The sequence below is a fragment of the Neophocaena asiaeorientalis genome, unplaced genomic scaffold, assembly GCF_003031525.2.
Source record: "Neophocaena asiaeorientalis asiaeorientalis breed wild unplaced genomic scaffold, Neophocaena_asiaeorientalis_V1.1 scaffold264, whole genome shotgun sequence".
Taxonomy (NCBI): domain Eukaryota; kingdom Metazoa; phylum Chordata; class Mammalia; order Artiodactyla; family Phocoenidae; genus Neophocaena; species Neophocaena asiaeorientalis.
Window position 1 is genome coordinate 4,800,334 of NW_020185332.1, and position 20,292 is coordinate 4,820,625.

The 20,292-nt window shown below is 34.5% G+C and overlaps 1 protein-coding gene across 3 annotated transcripts in view; it reads left to right on the forward strand.

The window, feature by feature from the left end:
- Window positions 1-19,164, forward strand: part of VPS13C (vacuolar protein sorting 13 homolog C) — a 173,977-nt gene extending 154,813 nt beyond the window's left edge. For all 3 annotated transcript variants that reach the window (XM_024735158.1, XM_024735160.1, XM_024735159.1), the window contains exons 73-83: window positions 640-721; window positions 1,682-1,795; window positions 2,587-2,662; window positions 3,078-3,241; window positions 4,459-4,504; window positions 6,110-6,233; window positions 7,058-7,172; window positions 11,961-12,049; window positions 15,407-15,530; window positions 16,889-16,972; window positions 17,284-19,164. In XM_024735158.1, coding sequence (XP_024590926.1) covers window positions 640-721; window positions 1,682-1,795; window positions 2,587-2,662; window positions 3,078-3,241; window positions 4,459-4,504; window positions 6,110-6,233; window positions 7,058-7,172; window positions 11,961-12,049; window positions 15,407-15,530; window positions 16,889-16,972; window positions 17,284-17,385 — 1,120 coding nt within the window. In that variant the 3' untranslated portion in view covers window positions 17,386-19,164. The remainder of the gene's footprint in view (window positions 1-639; window positions 722-1,681; window positions 1,796-2,586; window positions 2,663-3,077; window positions 3,242-4,458; window positions 4,505-6,109; window positions 6,234-7,057; window positions 7,173-11,960; window positions 12,050-15,406; window positions 15,531-16,888; window positions 16,973-17,283) is intronic.
- Window positions 19,165-20,292: the final 1,128 nt, after the last annotated feature.

Consider the following 20,292-nt stretch of genomic DNA (forward strand, 5'->3'; position numbering starts at 1 on the left):
TTTTTTTTTTTTTTTTTTACTATTTGTATCAGTGGAAAGGGATCTATTCAAGAGCCTTAAATGTTTTTGTAGTCTTTCACTCATTATTTTGGGTGGGAATTCGGTCCAAAAAATAATCTTGAAACACAACCAAAGTTATATTCAAGATACACATAGCAGCATTATTATGTCAAAATTTTAAAATGTCTGACCGTGGAAGAATCGTTTGTTATGACATGTTCACATGATGGAATGCTATGCATTATTTAAAATGGTTACATAGAATTTTGAAAACACAGAAGAATATTTATCCACAATGCTGAGTGTAAAAATGCATACAGAATGTTTTAATATTTTGCAATTGCACAGAAAAGAAAGAATTCAAAGTGGAAAATGAGAAGAAGAAAAAACTTTTAAAAAAATCCACTGTGTGGTGGGATTATGGTCAACTTTTTAAAACCTTTTTACTCTTTATGTGTTTATGAAAGATTTGCATGAGAATGCACTATTTTTATAGTAGTTTTGTTATCCTAATATTTAAGATCTCAAATTATGTGTACAAACCTAATTGTGAATTAGCAATGATTATCACTGAAATTTTAAGTCTCTTTTTTTTTTTCAAAAAATAATCTTAGTACTTTTGGTACTTTCTCCTCCCAGACTTGCTTATTATGAGATTCGATATCAGTTTTACAACAGAGATCAGCTCATGTGGAGTGTTGTTAGACACTACAGTGAACAGGTAATTTCCTATCATAGTAACTCATAAGGAATATATTTCATAAAATAGCAAAACAAAACATTTGTATGTGATTGTACAGTGTGTGACGTTTACCTAATTTACTGCAGTTCTCAATCTCATTACTTAGTTTTCTTGAATGATTAATTTCTATTTCTTTAGTTTTTCCCCAGCCCCATATAAACTTTTAAAAAAAGTTTTCCTTAGTGTTTTTTCCCTTTGCAATTGTACATTTACCACTTTGGGAAAGAATAGTAACTTAGGAGTCAATACATTTTATTCCTTCAATGACTATAGTTTCTAAGCATAGTCTAGTAGAATTGTGAGGAAGCCAGGTTCCTCCCTTTGCCTGTTACTCCATGTTTCGAGTTCTATGCACAGAGACATGGTAGTTGTTTTGGGGCACTAGGGTTCCATTGCTATACTGTGGAACTCCAGGGTGACATTCCTCTTTCCTTCCTCTGCTGGCAGGTCCTTTCTCTTATGGTGTATAGACATTATGTTTTTTACATGTTCAAATAAGGATATTTTTTCTTTTTTTTTTTTAACCCATCTAGTTCATAGAAATAGTGATAATAACAAAAGTAAGTACCAGTTATTGAAATATATATTCATTTAATATGCATACTCAGCCATGCAAGGTCAGTATCATAGACCTCCCATTTTATAGATGAAAAGAGGAAGGCCTATAGAGACTAAGTGACTTGTCCAAGGTTACATAACTGCCAAATGGCAGACTTTGCCTCAAACCTTAGTTCTGTCCAATTTGAAAGACCCATGTAAAAGTACTAACATAATGCCTGGCACATAGTGAAAGATCAATTAATGGTCGTAGTGGTGGTTATTCTGCAGCGCTTTCCTTTAACAAACCTAATTTAGTCAGTATCCCACTTTCTTACTGCATCCTGATGTTGTTCCTTACAGTAGTTGCAAAGGACTTCATTTATTTTTTTTCCCTTGTAGTTCTTGAAACAGATGTATGTCCTTGTATTGGGCTTAGATGTGCTTGGAAACCCATTTGGATTAATTAGAGGTCTGTCAGAAGGATTTGAAGCTTTATTCTACGAACCCTTCCAGGTATTGATCCTTCATTTATTTTCAGTGTAGCACAGAAAAATGGATGTTCTATTTTGTATGACAAGTAATTTGTATTTTAATTGTATCTGGGGACTGAATAATGTTCATATAACATATATCAATTGTATATATTTTTTTAAATTACTAGAGATGACATTAAAAGATTGTTTTAGAATTAATTGAGCACTTCTAGTGTCTGGGTAATAAAACATCCCCACGTTTTCTAGGATTTAATGTAGTTGTAAGGAAGAGTGCTAGGTAGTTTGAGACCCATTTCAAGGCTGTTTCACCACTATGGAAAGGACTAATGGGGCACTAAAAGCTGACTTTGTTTCATAGTCAAGCTTTCCTCTAACCTGTTCTCCTCCATTTAAAGGATCCAGGAGCCTAGTGTGGTAAGGGTTTTAGAAGGACAAAACAAAGAGAATAAATGGGGAGAATAAGAGAGCTGAAACTGTGGGCTCTTAGTCTTGTTGTCACTGTGGCTTGCTTTAGCAGTCAGATGGCACTTGGTCCTGGGAGGCCAACTTCAGATTGTGACTGAAGCCAGTGATTTACTCCTCTCCAATTTTTGTCATCTTAAGGGGCTTGCTGAGATCATGTGGGTTGAAGGTATCTTCAAACACAATAGGTATTCCATCAGTATTTGGGTTAGAAGGTGAAAACTGTCACCACAATGTTTATGTATCTTTACAGATTCTGTATCTTCATGGAAACCCTGAAATATTAGATTCAAAGTCTTAAACTTATTTAAATTTTAAGTAGCAAACTTTTTTTTTTTTTCCGGCCAGGGTGCTGTTCAAGGCCCTGAAGAATTTGCTGAGGGGTTAGTAATTGGAGTAAGAAGTCTCTTTGGACACACAGTAGGTATGTATCACATATTTGTGTGTGTGTGTGTGTGTGTGTGTGTGTGTGTGTGTGTATTTTTAATTATAGTTATTATAAAATGCATTGTTTATGAAAAATAAATGATTATGTTTAATAAAAGAGGGATTATTTTTATAATAATCCTCTTAAAAGATGTGTTCCCTTGTTCTTAAATGGAAAATAATTTAACACTGACCTGCTGAGTTTTTTAAATATGTGTTTGTTGTGTTGAATCAATGTACTTTAAATAGTTTTATTCCTCTTCTTGCTAAGTGGGAAATGGAAAAAATAAATGCATTTTTGTATATGAGACAGAATTTTAAGCACCCGTTAGTTTAAAGCAGCCGCATGCTGTATGTTGTGGTAATGCTCTTTAAAGAAACAGTGTGACTTACTTCTCTTGACCTTCTGATAGGTGGTGCAGCAGGAGTGGTATCTCGAATCACCGGTTCCGTTGGAAAAGGTTTGGCAGCAATTACAATGGACAAAGAATATCAGCAAAAAAGAAGAGAAGAGATGGGTCGGCAGCCTAAAGATTTTGGTGACAGCCTGGCCAAAGGGGGAAAGGGCTTCTTGCGTGTAAGTCTCCTGCCGAATCTTCAAGAAATGCTTACTTTTATATACACTTTAGAATATGTACTGGTTGTTTGGCACTTGGAATACTGCTTGTGAGTAAACGTCTGTCAGAGTATCAGTAGTGATAAATTGTGGCCTTTGTTTCCTTTTTTATTCTCCTTCCCTTTATCACCATCAGATCTACCCCCCAATTCCTGGACTTAGTTTGGCGCTCAGCTGGAGTGAAAACTGTAATGATGGCAGGTTAGCACTAGTGGGGAGGGGGCAGGTAGAGCAGAGGAATGTGGAGGTAACGAGTGGGGAGGAATTCTTCAGGTCATCGTCAGTCGACCGTTTCTATGGAAGGGAGGCATACAAGCTACAGGTTATAAACCAGGAACTACCTTTCACTACTTTTTAGGTACAGGTATTATAAATTATATACGAATATTGTTTAATTATACAGGTAATATATGACTGTCCTCCTTATAGGTAATAATAGGAACTTATAAGTTCTTTTTTTAAACGAGTAATGGAAACATAGGTAAGGCTGTAAAGTACTCTTTGATTACCCCTCACCTCTTCTGAGAGGTGTCTAATCTTTTCAATATAGTATATATCCTTCAGTTCCTTTTCTGTGTGTTTGTGTAATATGCAGGTATTTTTAGTTACTACCGTTACTTGACAGTTACTTAAAGAATGTACAAGTATTTTTAAATTTTGGAGATAATTCAGGAGACTCTAACTGATGTGTTTGTGCCAGTGATTTGTAATGTTTTGTGTATTCTCTAAAGTGCTTTACTTGTCGGGATATTTGCTATCCTTCAGAGGTCCCTTCATTTTCAGTTTTCCACACTTTCACTAGATTATAGAGTAACCTCATTAGAACTTATAATTAGATGTATAATTTTCTCAGCTTACTCATATACTGATATGGATGGAAACTGAGACTTAAAGAGATTGTATCAACTGCTAATTGGTGTCAGAGTCAGATGTAGAAAATTTTCACCTTTACTGCTTTACTCCTTTGTCTATTATTAAGTTCTACAAAGTGCTCCGTTTAAAATTTGCTATGATGTAATATTTTAAAAATCATAGTGCTCACTTACATGTGCATGTTGTTCTCTGTCAAGTCCTCATTAAAAAAAAGTTATTTCTAGTATGTCTGTAGAGCCCTCTAGTGGTTGGTTTAAAATTAAGCACCTTCCTTTCGGGCTTGACTTGATTGGTTTCTCTCTCAGGGAGTCGTTGGTGGAGTGACTGGAATAATAACAAAGCCAGTGGAAGGTAGGTTGAGAACGTTTCCTTCCTGTACAGAGTCTGAGGAGTTGATACATGGTAAATTGTTTAATGAGCATAACTTTCCTCAGGATGTGAAGAGGTTAAGTAGTAGATTATGTCTCAGACTTTGGATGCTATTTTTAACAGGGCCATAGTTAGACTAGAGTCCCTTGGGCCATCAATAGCAATTGACTCTTTTTTTTTATCCTATTAAAAAAAAGGACATTACTTTATTCAGTACAGTCCCTATCAAAATCGCAGTTAGGTTTTTTGCAGAAATTGACAAGCAGATTCTAAAATTTATATAGGAATTCAGGGGAACCCCGAATAGCCAAAACAATCTGGAAGAAAAGAAGGAAGTTGGAGGACTTACACTGTCCAATTTTAAAACTTACTATAAAGTTAAAGTAGCCAAGACAGGTGGTGCTGGCATACAGGTACACATACAGATCAATGGAATAGAATTCAGCTTCCAGAAATACATCCTTACTTTTATGGTAGATTGATTTCTGACAAGGGTGCCAAGATGATTCCATAGAGAAAAATAGCCTTTTCAACAAATGGTGCTGGGACAACTGAATATAAACATAGAGTTTATATATGTGACCCGGCAATCCCACTGTTAGGTATATACCCAAGGGAATTGAAAAGCTATGTTTGCTTTAAAAACTTGTACATAAATGTTTATAGAAGCATTATTCATAACAGCCAGAATGTAATAGCAACCCAAATGTCCATCATCTAATGCATGGATAAACAAAATGTGGTATATCCTTACAAATAAGTTATTATGCAGTTATAAAAAGAAATCAAGTATTGTTATAAGTACAAGATGGGTGAACCTTGAAAGCATGATTCTAAGTGAAAAAAGCCATTCACAAAAGACCACATATTGTATGATTCCATTTGTAGGAAATGACCAGAATAGGCCAGTCCATACAGATAGAAAGTAGGTTAGTGGTTGCCTTGGTCTGCAGGGTGGGGAGGAAGGAGGTAAATTGCATAGGATTGAGAAGAGGGTTTATGGGGAAATGATGGGGAATGATTGCTGATAGGTATGGGGTTTCTTTTTGAGATAATAACAGATTTTCTAAAATTGATTATGGTGATAGTTGCACAACTCTGAATATACTATAAAAAACATTTAACTTGTATAATTTAATGGGTGAATTATATAGTATTTGAATTATATTTTAATAAAGTTCTTATATTTTTTTAAAAAGTGCACTGCTTGGAAAATCTCCTGATTGTTGGCCAAAAAAAAAAAAACCCCACAATAATTTCTGATCAGTTCTTAGATCTTCCAGTTATAGGTACTGACTAGACTCCTGGATCAGTAGTTGTAAAATTTGAGTGTGCCTTGGGGTTACCTTGGGGACTTGTTAAAGCACAGATTACTGGCTGGGAGTGGGGGCTAATAATTTGCATTTTTAACACACTTTGAAAACTGCTGTTGTATCACATGTTAGGATTAAATTTAGCTTCTTTAGAAAGTCAAATTCTAGGAACTTCTCGGGTAAAACAGTTCAGTATTTGACTTAGGCTTTTGTTGAGTTCAAAGTTGCTTATTTTAAAAATCTCTATTCTTTCATTGTCTTTGGTTTTATGAAGGTGCCAAAAAGGAAGGAGCTGCTGGATTCTTTAAAGGAATTGGAAAAGGGCTTGTGGGTGCGGTGGCTCGTCCAACTGGTGGAATAATAGATATGGCCAGCAGCACCTTCCAAGGAATCCAGAGGTAATTCAGCGCACACTGTATGCAAGCTATGTGTCTGTGTGCTAATTGTTGCCAGGAATACATAAGTAGGTTAAATACTCTGCCTGTGCGTGAGGACCTTAAAGTCTAATTGAAAGCTCTGACAGGTTCACAAGGTAGAGTGCCCCCAGAAACGAGTAGGAAGAGATTTTTTTTTATTAGCCAATTTCTCTTTTATTCAACAAGTGTTTATTGGTCCCTACTATATGCCAGGCAGTGTGCTAGACACCACAGATACAAAGAGTGGATGGCCTACTCCCTGCCTTTATTATTTTGACATTTTCTTTAAGAAAAGGTGGGGAACTTGGAGTCAAACCTACTTGTTTTTTTTGTTTGTTTGTTTTAATTTATTTATTTTTGGCTGTGTTGGGTCTTCGTTTCTGTGCGCGGGCTTTCTCTAGTTGCGGCAAGCGGGGGCCACTCTTTATCGCAGTGCGTGGGCCTCTCACTATCGCAGCCTCTCTTGTTGCGGAGCATAAGCTCCAGACGTGCAGGCTCAGTAGTTGTGGCTCATGGGCCTAGGTGCTCCGCGGCATGTGGGATCTTCCCAGACCAGGGCTCGAACCCGTGTCCCCTGCATTGGCAGGCAGATTCTAAACCACTGCGCCACCAGGGAAGCCCTAAACCTACTTGGTTTTAATACTTGTCACGTTATTTTGGGCAAGTTATTTAAAATTACTCTGTTTATCAAATATTGATATACTGTGTTACGTAGTACAGTGTTTAATCAACACATATATATTTGTATTATTTTGAAAGTTTCTCACATGTTTTCTTGTATGTACTTACTCTGCTGCCTTACACAGGGTGGCAGAATCAACTGAGGAAGTGACCAGGCTCCGTTCCCCTCGCCTGATCCATGAGGACGGCATCATTCGCCCTTATGACAGACAGGAATCTGAAGGCTATGATTTATTTGAGGTATAAATTCTATTCTTCATGGTCATGAGTGAAATTCAATTTTAAAGATTTCTAGGATCAGGATTTCATGGGTGGTTCCTAAAGTTCGTGATTCATGAACTTCTTTAAAGATGACACAGGGAATGATGGTAGGGTAGAATTTGATTATTTATTTGTTTTATTATATTAGCATAATGTATTAAATGGGAGTAACTCATCATTTTTTTTCTGCACAGGATCAAAGCTTTTTAGTGCAGAAAGGATAATCTTAAAAACAGTCATAGGCTTTATTACTATTTGTATGTTAGCTCCTTTAGTTTGTGTTGTTAACTTTGGTCTCCTACTTTGTAGCTAATTATTGGAATTTCACTGCTTCCTTTTCTCCCAACCAAATTAATTTATTTGGACTATATTGTAAATCTAGATTTATTCAGGTAAACAGAAGCTGGAGGAGAGAAAAAAAGATTATGTCCAATTTAATCTTTTTAAACCTTAAAAACTTTTTTAAGGATTTTTTTGGCTTTTATTTTAGTTTTAATTTTACTGTATTTAAATAATACACACATATGTAAATTGCTATTCTCCCATGCCTAGCTTTCCTCCAAAATAAAATTAGTAATATTTTCCTACTTTGACTTTAAAATAAAATGACTCTTCATTTTTCTTAGACTTTGATTTTTATAGTATGTGATTATATTTTATCTTTCTGCATGCTTCTAACTTTATTTTCTTTCTTTTTCTGCCTACACAGCAAGAACTGGAAATACAGGAGTAAATGTTTTCTATACTACTACTTGATTTCATCCTTAAAAATCAAAACAAACTGTGGTATTAATTGACTGTCCTGATTTATTTAGAGTGAGAGTCCATTAAAATGAAGTTTTCTTTACATTTCTCACCTCTATCTGAACTTTTTATTGTAGTGGCTTGACTACAGATAAAAATTATGATATTCCTGGTAATACTGTACAGGAATAAGAGGTCAATATAAAAGATGAAAGGACATAGGAAATCAACTCTCTTTTACATTTAGTTGGAGGAACACTTTATTGAACTCACAAGTGGATACTTTTACTATCATTTTGAGAATTTCATCTTACGGTATTCATGTGCATTTCTGGTAAAGTTGGGGAAAAAAAACAATTCTTATGTTCAGTCTATTATGTCTTCTTTATGTATGTGAGTCCTGCTGATAAGAGTTACATAACTATTACATGTTTCACAAATCACCTAAATTTACTCAAGTTACAGAACTATTGACTGGGGCATATATTTTAAGAAATGAAGTATCAGTTGCTCTGGGTCTGTCCTTAGACCTCAAATAAGAGTTGGCACATGAATTTTGAGAGTATGTTTCCTTAATCTCTTTTTCTTTTTTTAACTCCTTGGTACTCTTGCTAGATAAGTGGCTATCATTTTCTAATTATGTTATATATATTCCTAGCCTTTAGTATTTATACCTTTTAAAAATTAAATCTCCTTATTGGTTATGCTTATTTCACAATTATTAGTTTTAATTAATGTAAATAGAAGTTGAACAAGTAATTAAGCAGATTACTTATGGGGCTTTTGGATTTATAGATGTCTTTATTTTTAAAAACCAACCACGTTTGCTTTTAAATCATGCGAGAGGATTCATTATCCTAATGAGAACAAAAAAAAATTATAAACTATCATTTTGAAATTGGTGGCCCCATAGTTAATTTCAACATACGTTATATTTTGATTTTTCTTTTTTATAAATGATAGAAATGCTTGATTTAGCAGTGTCTTATCTAGCAACTTTCATGCTTCCTCCCAAAAGTGAAACCAAACTATAAACTTAGATTTAACGTGTTGTAACATTTAAAGAGAATGAAGCTGTTAACACACAACTGTTCAGTTGGATTATATATTTTTTAAACTATAGTTATCAAAAGAATAAATTGAATCCTTCATATTTAAAACAAGGACTCTTTCAAGAAGAAAGAATGACCTTCAAAAACTAGCCTAAAACTATAGCTGACAGACTTTTCTTATGCCTGAATAATTGAGGGTTGACTAAAATGTTGCCTCATGTACAGTTTCTGTGAGAATCAAGCACAGTAACTAATTCAAGATTCTGTCTTAAATCATCACTAATAATTATTCTTCCTTCTTAGGTAAAAGTAATGATTTTTAATTTTCCTGGATATATTACAATCTTAATGAGACTTCTGGAAAATCTTATAACTTGTTAAAATGTTTTTCTTTACTGTTTACTTTTTGATTGTTTAGCTCTTTATGTTATTCTTTTCCTCATGATATCCCTTTTTACAACTGCATGTCAGTAAGCACAAAACTTCAAGAAACTATTATTTTAGCTAAATATAGTCATCTGATTTAGTAGTTTTTGTTAAGATATGAGAACTGGAAGAAATAGAATGATTGTACATTAAGAACAGGACTTGGTAATTTTCTTCCATGGGTAGCCAGAGTAGGCATGGATAATTAAGAAATTTAGGCTGTTTCATCCCTTGCCCACTTTGCTGTAATCAGTTAGTTGGGTACAAAGTATTTGATAATCTGGACTGTGTTTGATACAGAGAAGAAAGGAGACTTCTATCCTTAAGGGACCTAGTATAACAAAATGTGTAAATATTAAAGAGCACTTGAGGGTAAAATTATGTCCTCCTAGTGCTTAGTGTAATGTGGGTACATTCTAAATAATTTATTTGGGAATCTTTTGATTTACCCCATTTTCTTTTTCTCCTGAGTATTGCTCTGTATTCTTTAATTTAATACTGAGCTTTGAAAGTTACTGAATTATATACTGTGTTTTCATAGGATATACTCTTTTACTTATCCTCTGTTCTCCTAGGATAATTATCATGACACACACACACACACACACATATACATATTTACACAGACATATATATATATATATATATATATATATAGCCAGTTTTTATTTAATATTTATCTTGATTCACATAGTTACGATTATATAATATTTTAAATGGTGTTCCTTGCTTTTTTGTTTTAATTATATTTTTCCATGTTCTTAGAAATGCTTCATTCTTAATTCTTGCATTACCGTATGTTGAGGTAAATTTACCTTGTATATTTGACCATTCCCAGTTTTTGACATTAAAGTTGTTTCTGTTATTTTATTAACAGTAAGAATGCTGGGATAAACATCATTAAACATAATGCTTTTTCATATCTTATATTATTTCCTTAGAATTTACTTGAAAAAATTGAATGGTTTTGCTAAATATTGTAAATTCTTCAAGTTGCATTTTGGGAAAGGAGAGTAAATATTTTATAAACTAATCTGCCACAAAGACTGAATCTCAGAGTGCAGTGGGTTTTAGAAGTGCTGGAAACCAGGTTTCTATAATGTATTATGGTGATAAATATACTTTAAAAGCTTCAGTTTTTTTAAAGTGCAAAGCCTGATGACTAATGATAATGCATACAAGATGGAAAGTGGGTAGTATTTCTTGTACGTTTCATCTCAAATCTAAATATTTTAACATTTAAATTTCAAAGCTGAAAGTAAAAGCACTAAATTGTTATATTCATTTCCCATATTCTCTTTAAAGGAATTAAGGTATAAATGTTAAAAGATTTTAGCTAATTCACACAGGGACGATGTGAAACAAGTGACTATTAAACTCCACTTCTCTCTGAGACTCATTCCGAGGTTGAGACCCCATTCTCTGGGGATTCATCTTCCTTGTTCATGTCTTTTTGTAATTGTCAAGGAATGACTGGGAACCAAGGATCTTTAAAAAAATATGTATTTGAAATAATAACAAGTGTGCTTTTTCTGCTTGTGATTATTATTGATTATATTCTCCTTTTGATAATATTGATATTGTATTCTTCGTTATAAAATGTTAATATCTTATAGGTATGTTTATGTTTTATATTTTCATATAATCTCATCTGATTTTTAATTATATATAATGTCAATAATATTTCATTAGCATTAATTATAAAAATAACTATTAATTTTAATGTGTGTTGACTGAAGTCACAATAGTTTTGAGATAGTTAAAAAAAAAGTGTATTTTAATGCGTTACTATTTATACTTGAATTATTTTATGCTTGTAATTGTCTTTAGTAATAAATTGTGCCAGCTATTTGAAATCTTAGAAATTCTTCATGTTTGTATTAAGGTTGTCATTAAATTTTCTTTTCTACCAGGAATATAATTCAATACACGCTTGTACTTCTCATGCATGTTTAATGTATAAGACCAAATATTGAAAAATATTAAATATCAGTTATCTTGGAATTTTATTATGTGTATATCTACCTCTCTGTAAATCAGTGGTTCTTAACCTTTGAGAAGGATCACAGACCCCTTTTAAAAATCTGATGAAAAGTACGAACCGTCCTTTGAAAAAAGTTCAGAAATACATTTTCAAAATTGTATATTCTTTTATGGTAGTTCATAGACCTCCCAGAGTCCTTCCGTGGACCCCACGGTAAAGACCCCTGTAATGTTAATGTCCAGTTTTAGTACAGGTTCATATTAATGAAAATGTCTGATTATTTCTGGTAAATATTTAAAAGCTTCTGAGTTACGCAATAAGATGTATTTTATTAGAAGATCACTTAGTGTTTAATACTTATTTGTCTTTTAAGGCACAGTGAAAGTTAAGTTATACTATGAATATTTTTCTAGCTTCACGTGCCAATCTATAGAATTGTGCTTTTGGTTTTAATAATTTTTTCCTAACTGGTACTGTTATTATGATTAGCTAATATGGAGTATTGGAAATACTATTTGGATGCATGTACAACCCAAATCTTGAGTCTTCTTTTCTTTTCAGAATCATATCAAAAAGTTAGAAGGAGAGACTTACCGATACCACTGTGTTATTCTGGGAAGGAAGAGGACAAACCTTATGGTTACAAATAGGTATTGACTTCAAGTGACATTTTTTAAAATGCTGACTATATAGATTATAAGAATTTTGGAGATTAAAATGGCAGAGGATTTAGATAACTATGCTTCAACTGCAAAATGTTCATTGTCGTAGAATCACAGAAATACAGATCTGGTTAGGTCCTTCGAGATCATCTATTCTGACCCTCTCATTTTGGAGATGCTGAAACTGAGACTTAGCATGGTTTAGGGGCTTAACCAAGTTACACAACTTCTGAGAGACAGAGTCTAGAATAGACTTTATAAGTGCAGCAGTGATACCTTTATATGTGAATTATAAATCCAGTTATGGAGGGTGAATTCATGAATCACTTTTTCTCACTAGGTTTTATTTTGGATGATTAGCATACCTTTTAAAAGGCTGGTATTATTTCTTTGTGTTCCAGTTTTTTCTAAGTATTTTGGGAGTGGTAGATAATTTTTCCCAATGAAAGAACTTGGACTAAACTACTAAGTTTATTTTCCTGAGATTTACCTTACATCACTTATTCTAATTATAGATTAATAATTTTCAAAACATTCTAAGTTATGTATTTTGTAGGACTAAGGCAAAGCACTTACAGCAGGTAACATCTGCATTAGATTCCTTACTATTGCATTTAAATATATTTAGGTGGCAAGGAGAGAAAGGAAAGCATTAGGGTTCAGGCTTAAACCTACAAGCTGTTTCTAAGAGAGAGTTAACTAGTCTTCTGATTTGCCCATTAATTAAGAAGTAAAATATTCACAAAACAATCTAAAAAGTAGTTTTTATGCTTTTTATGTAATTCAGCACTAAGCAGTAGAAATCAGTGGGGGTTTTTTTGTTTTCTTTTTTTTTTGGTAATATGTAATACTTTAGTACTTGTTTGATTTAGGCATTTGGTAGGAATATTAATGTGTACATTGTACATCTGTTTTTTCTTCAGATAAATTGAAAAATCATAGTAATTTGAAATCTAATCCCTTATAGAGCTTTTCAGGAGGCAATTAGAAAAATAATATTCCTGACCAATGCAATGACAGTCTCCCTTAGATATGAGTGGGTAGCCTTAAGAGACCAGGGTTGGGTGACTGAATATGGAAGAGAAGGGAATACAAGATGACTTTGCTGTTTTGGCTTGAGTACCATTTACAGTAATTTGAGGGAAACGATGATGATTTTGTTTCTGTTTTGAGCTTAATGAGTTTGACATAGCTTTGAGATATCAAAGTAGAGGTGCCTCTACTGTCAGGGAGACATATAGATGCAGGTTATACCTGGAATAGGTGTACAGATAATTGGAGTTTGGGTAAAGATCTGGAGCTGAGATCTAAGAAACCATCCTGAGAGAATATGTTAAACAGAAGAAGACCAAGATTTGCACTCTGGCAAACATGGTGCAGGAGGAAGAAAGTGAAGGAGATTGAAGGTGGCAGGAGAACAATAATATTGTTCAAGAGTACGATGGTCAAGAGCAGAGTTTTAAGGCAATCAGAATGGTGAATTGCGTTTGATGCAGTGATTTGTAAAAGCTGTCTTTAACTTTTAGCTCCATCATCTGATTCTCTACTAGGCAGGAGGTGGGGGGTGGAGTCCACTTCCTAGAGACTGTTTGGAATGTGTAGGGGGGTTGGAAGTTGTTGCAGTGATTAGAGGCCCTGCAGGTGCTTAGTAGCCTGGGTCAGGGATGCTGTACTTCCTACAGTGCACAACACAGTCCCGCAATTTCAGTAGCACCTGTGCTGAAAAATACAGTGCCAGCGGTCTGTATCAGTCCTCACCCCAGTGGTCACCAAGTTCATTCAACTCTGCCTTATAAACATCTAGAATCTAGCTCTTCTTCTCACAGCCAAAGTCAAAATTCCTTGAAAGCCTCCCCCACCCCCCGACCCCTGCAGAAAAAACCAAAAAACAAAAATCCTTCAAGATCTGGCTCTAAGCTAATTTTCCCACCTCTGTATATATCCAGTAGTCCAGCTACAGACCTCCACATTCCTCAGATAAATCTTCCCTTTTTTTTTTAGAAATATATTTTAAACATTTTTAAAATTAATTTTATTTATTTGTTTTTGGCTGCATTGGGTCTTCGTTGTTGCACGCAGGCTTTGTCTACTTGTGGCGAGCAGGGGCTGCTTTTCATTGTGGTGCGTGGGCTTCTCATTGCGGTGGCTTCTCTTGTTGTGGAGCGCGGACTCTAAGCACGCAGGTTCAGTAGTTGTGGCTCACGCACTCTGGAGCGCAGGCTCAGTAGTTGTGGTGCATGGGCTTAGATGCTCCACAGCATGTGGGATCTCCCAGACCAGGACTCAAACCCATGTCCCCTGCATTGGCAGGCGGATTCTTAACCACTGTGCCACCAAGGAAGTCCCAGATCTTCCCTGTTCTGTACTCCTAGATATGTTAATGCACTGTTTCCTTTGTCTAGAGTATAATTTCCCTTTCCTACCTAGAGAACTTCTTCCTTTCAAGAATCAGCTCTTAACACTACCTACTTTATTACCAATGGTCAGTCCCTCTCTCCTGTGTGCCGAAAGAATTTTCTACACACTCTGCTATTGTTCTTATCTAACTGTGCTGTACCATTTATTTGCAGGTTTATTTTCCCTTATAGCCTATGGGTACCTCTCAAGCGGAAACCTTGTCTTCTTTGTTTCTCCAGCACCATACACATTTGTAGAATGAACAGTTCTACTTTCCTAGTTTTGCTTTCTGTAATAGAAACTTTAGAATCAAGTATAGTTATATCAGTAACAAATCTGAATCACACACTGGGAAATCAATGTGGATGCCCTTTAAGGATTCTGTGAATTTTTTTTTTAATTGCTTTTGAGTAAAATGGGATACTCACTCTGTGATATAGTACATCAGTATTAAAGTGTTCAAACCTGATATTTATTAGTAGGCCTAACGTGAATCTTTGCTGACATTTGAGGTTTGTGACATTTCTTTGTTGATTAAAAGGCATATGTGATTGACAGTAAAAAGCAATTAATAATTTTCCAAGTAAAACATTTTCAGGGGCTTCTGCCTTTATTGCTTCCCAGATGAGAGTATAGTCTGTTCCTTATGTGTTTTAAAGAGCATGATTTCAGTTTTCTGGTCAGTTAAAAAAAATTAAAAATAGACACTTTTCTGAATTTTGCAAGATTGGCAGAAGGGGAATTTTTGAAGGTCTCCTTTGTTACTTGTGCCATGTTTGCTCTTTATTTGACAGTTACCTTTTTTTTTTTAATGTGAAGCATACAGTTTTTAGTGTGCCAGGTTATAATGCTTACTGAGCAAGTAATACCGTCCAGCAGAGTGAAATATTAGAGTAATTAACTGTCTTTATCACTACCTATATATTTTTGTTTCCTTATGCAAAATAGACGAGTGTTGTGTATAAAGGAAGTTGAAATCCTAGGCCATGTGTCCGTAGACTGGCAATATCCATTTGAAGATTTTGTACAGTCTCCTATTGTTGATGGAAATCTGCTCAAAATTTCAGTTGAGGTAAGAAAACATGAATCACACCTTTAGAACCAGAAGTTTGTTAAATGAATGGAAACCAGTGCTTTCTGACTCTGTTTTATAGTTAACTGAATAAAATGTTTGAAGTATTATTATTATTATATGCTGAAAAGTAAGGAAAGATGTATTTGTGTTCTGTACTTTAGTTTCTGACAGTCCTTGATTGCATTGAGTGAAATATTAAATTTGTTCACTGAAAGAATTAGGTTTCTTTTTGGTAGAATAAAGCATTATTGAGTAGAAGGGTTTTTTTTAACTTCATATGGATACTATTTTGCTATAATCTTAAATACTTCTGGAAAGATTTCCCATTTTAGGCTTTTAGGAGATTATTATAAATATTATGTCTAAAACACTCACATTTAATAATATCTGACATTTATAGAAGGCTAATGCATTTTAATTATGTAATAATGCTTTCATGTCTTTCCTCTACATTTTCTATGGAAAAACTTTTTAATTATATAGCAAGTAATTAGCAAAAATGATACCCCATCTTTTGCTTGGTACGTAGACTCACTTTACTTTGAAATGTATAATTTTTATTATATATGATATAAACTTATTTTCACCCCTTTAAAAAAAACCTAGAAATTACTATTCCAAAGATGGTAATTTCTATATTTTTTCCTAAACAATAATTTTTTATTGTTTAGGATATTTCCTAAACAATATCTCTATTCCTGAAACTATCTGAAAAATGTTTATCATAAAATTCAGTAGTTAGAGATATAAGTACTATTATCCTTTAATTTACATTTACTTTCTTTTCATACAAGTTTACAAGTAAAAGAAACTACCATGAAACCATTCCATTTTGTATTTCAGCCTTACCTCATTGTAGAGTTTCAAAATTGAAATGCCTTGGTATATGAAACATAGTTTTTAGACTAGGAAAGATTGTGTCACTATGCATGTATATTACAGTTTCCTCAGTTATCACTGTTCTTTCACATCAGTGGTGAGAATTGACTCAGTGTGTTTTACATTATATAAGAATTTTATCTATCGGCCAAGGAAATGAAGGGAGGGTTTTTTGATTTGTCAGATGTGATGAGTTATCAAGTGGTATTTCTGTAGGCTATTTATCATTGCCTGCAGAAAGCCATCATTTTATGCATGTAGATATATACTCATCCAATTTCATAAATTCTAACAACTCACATATGGAACCACTGTCCTTGTACCAAAATGATTTATTTCTTATCATACCGAATATGTGTATTTGGTTAGTCTAGTGATTATAAAATAGAGTTGACATTTAAGCACTCAGTTAAAGGTTATGATTTTTTTTCTTCCCCATAATAATTTCTTTTCTGTCATTGTTTGTTTTGAAACAGAAACAAGGTCTGTTCCAAAAAAGAGACAGTGCCAATCAAGGCTGTGTTCAGAAAATTTACCTGCAGGATATCACCACAGCAGAGGTAAACGACTTATTTTAAAGAATGCCCTCTCAGTGTTTTCACTGCAAGTTGAAATAAAATATTATAATTAACAATACTTATTACTTTTCCCCAAAAATCTACTAGTTATAGCTTTGGATGGATATATATGCTTAAAATAATATGTTGTGGGCTTAACAGGGCAGAAGGGTCTTAGCATGACGTGTATTAACTGTGTATTCTTGTCTTTGGACCTGTGTGGAGAGCTCATACCCTTGGTTTTGTACCTTTCTCCTCCACCATGTGAGCCTGTACTTGTCTTTACCATTCATGGTAAATATTTTGTTTTCCAGAGAGCATGTCGTGCCATTGAGGATGCATGGTCAATGAGACAACAGCAAAAATTGATGAAGCAATCATCACTGAAACTTCTCAGGCCCCAAATACCATCTTAATCACAGATCCCAGGGGGCTGCAGCTGGGAGAAAAACCAATCACAGTCTTGTCTGTAAACCACTCTTCTTCAAGGAAGCCTTTAGTTTTGGAATTTTTTTCTAGAGTAATTAGTTTTGGATTTTCCATTTTTCCCCCTTAGTTTTGGCTCTAATTTTGTAGCTGTGTGTATGATAGCAGTCCACTTCTACACTGCCACCTGGATGGGTCAGACCCTTAAAGAAATATCACTTTAAACTCAGAGTGAAATTTCCATTAAAATTGGGAAACAAAGGGTAATAGCTTGTTTTTAATTAAAGTCCATACTGAAAAATAAGAAAGGAGCTTAGAATGACTAGTGTTCTGTGAGAGCTTTTTTGGACAAGTCTTTGAACAAATGTTGTATATTTTGTTCAATAATTGAACTGATACAACATTTTTGGTAAACCAGGTGACTGACTTAAGAAAAACCACTAAAGGGAGACATGACATGTTTCCTGTTTTCTTTTCATGAAAGCATTATTTTCTCCTAATAAAAACACGTTTTGATTTGGCGCTTATTTTTCCTCCTTGCACTGTAATATAAAGACAAATGGAAAATCAAACCTTAAAATATCTATACTCTGTTGTCTAGAAGTTTTGGAAATTATTTACATGCTGTTTTCAAGATGAACTTATATGGCATGATCAATGTGCTGATGCATGAAAATATTGCACTTTAAGTTTTTCAAGAGTTAGACACATGAAAAAAATGAATATTTTTATATTTCTAGAACTTTTATAAGTTGAAAGATTTTTAAGGGCATCATAATTAACACTTAATTTTAATGCATACGTAGAAATGTATTTTAAATACTTAGTAGGAATAATGAAAGAGCTCTAGCTGCTTTATATATAAATAAAGTAAGGCATCTAACAACACTGAGGAAAATCATTCGTAGTATCCTTTGAGCGAGCAGGCCTGTAAGAATCAGTTCCATCCACTCTCATTTTTGTTCTTTCTGCATCCCATTTGTGCTGGTCAGAGATGCATTGCCTATTAAAGCTTTTTTAAAAATGCTCAAAAGTACTTAATTTCCTTGGATGAATCTTTAAATTTGCTCATGGTTTTTAACATGGCATTTACTTCAAATCGCTGAATTGATGAAATGAAGCTGTGCACAAACTTGGTTTGCTCTGTTTTTGTTGATATGTGTGGTAATGTTTCTACTATCCTTATTCTTGTTTTTTAAGACTGGCCTTACAACTTTAAAAAATTTTCCTAGTTATAAATTTACAGTAGGCTCCAAAACAAAGAGTATAATAACTAATGCCCTAAATATTTGATATGTTATGGTGGTCTTTGCCTTTTCACCATCAGTTTTTTTTTCTGTCAAGGAAAGTATTATATTCAAAACTTCGAGCTTTAAGCAGAATTTCTGTTAATTGCACTTTATTCAAGTGTACTAATATTTTGCGCCTTTTAAAACTGACTTAATCAGGAATTTGAGGTATCTGATTATATTTTTCATATGAATCACAGCTATTGACAATATCTCAAATATTTAAGTAATTATATTGTACTGATGGCATGTACAAAACATTGAACTAAGAAAAAGTAATTTATAGAAACCCATAAATTCATCATCTCAGTTGGCTCAGAAATAAACTTCCAAATATTTGTACCATTTTCATTTGATTTAATCCCCTGGATCAGAAGTAATTCATTAATAAAGTGTAATAATGTCTATTGTGTTTTTTTAAATGCTTTGAGAGTCAACTGCTTGCATATGAGAGAAATAAAACATTTGGTGCATTGTTTACAGATGTGAAAACTTTGTGGGTTTATGTTACATACTCAATAATACTTGCTTTTATTTTTTGTGAGAACTTAGTTTAATAGTTACGGAGAGCTTTTTAAAAAAATTTTATTGAAGTATAGTTGATTTACGATGTGTTAATTTCTGCTGTACATCAGAGTGAGTCTGTTATACGTATATATGTATGTATGTATATATATTCTTTTTCGTATTCTTTTCCACTACGGTTTGTCACAGGATATTGAATTTAGTTCCCAAGAGCTTTAAAAGATACTAAGCAGGGGCTTCCCTGGCAGCACAGTGGTTAAGAATCCTCCTGCCAATGCAGGGGACACTGGTTCAATCCCTGGTCCAGGAAGATTCCACATGCCGCAGAGCAACTAAGCCCGTGTGCCACAGCTACTGAGCCTGCACTCTAGAGCCCATGAGCCACAACTACTGAGCCCGCGTGCCACAACTAATGAAGCCTGTGCGCCTAGAGCCCGTGCTCTGCAACAAGAGAAGCCACCACAATGAGAAGCCTGTGCACCATAGTGAAGAGTAGCCCCTGCTCACGCACAACTAGAGAAAGCCTGCACACAGCAATGAAGACCCAACGCAGCCAAAAATAAATTAAAAAAAAAAAAAGATGCTAGGCAAGAAAAGGTTTTTCCTGGGGGTGTGGAGCCCCTTTACCACACTGGAGACCAGTGGCACAGATCTTCAATACTGAGAGAATACAGAGAACAGATGTGACCAGCTGCTACACTTTGGATTTGTGGCCCCTCTTGCCATGTCTTCCATGCTTTCTGTCAGTCGCTGACTGTGGGTGGCAAGGATGCTGGGCAGGCCCACCCCTGGGAGACAGGGAGCTCCTCTGACAGCCGACTTCAGCTTGAAGACTCCTCAGTGGCCTTGCAGAACCTTTCTTAGACTGCACGGCAGTTTGGGGGGCTTCCACCCCATCTGTCTCTGTCTCTCCGTTTTTTTGTCTCCCGTCCTCCACCCCCTCCCACTGGGAACTCAGACTACAAGTCTGAAGGCTTTCCGGGTACTGGGTTATCCACTAGGAAGAATAGCCTGAGGAATATAGCAAAACAGGGGCATCAAAATGAAAACAAGCACAAAAGATTCAAAGACTCATAAGAAAAA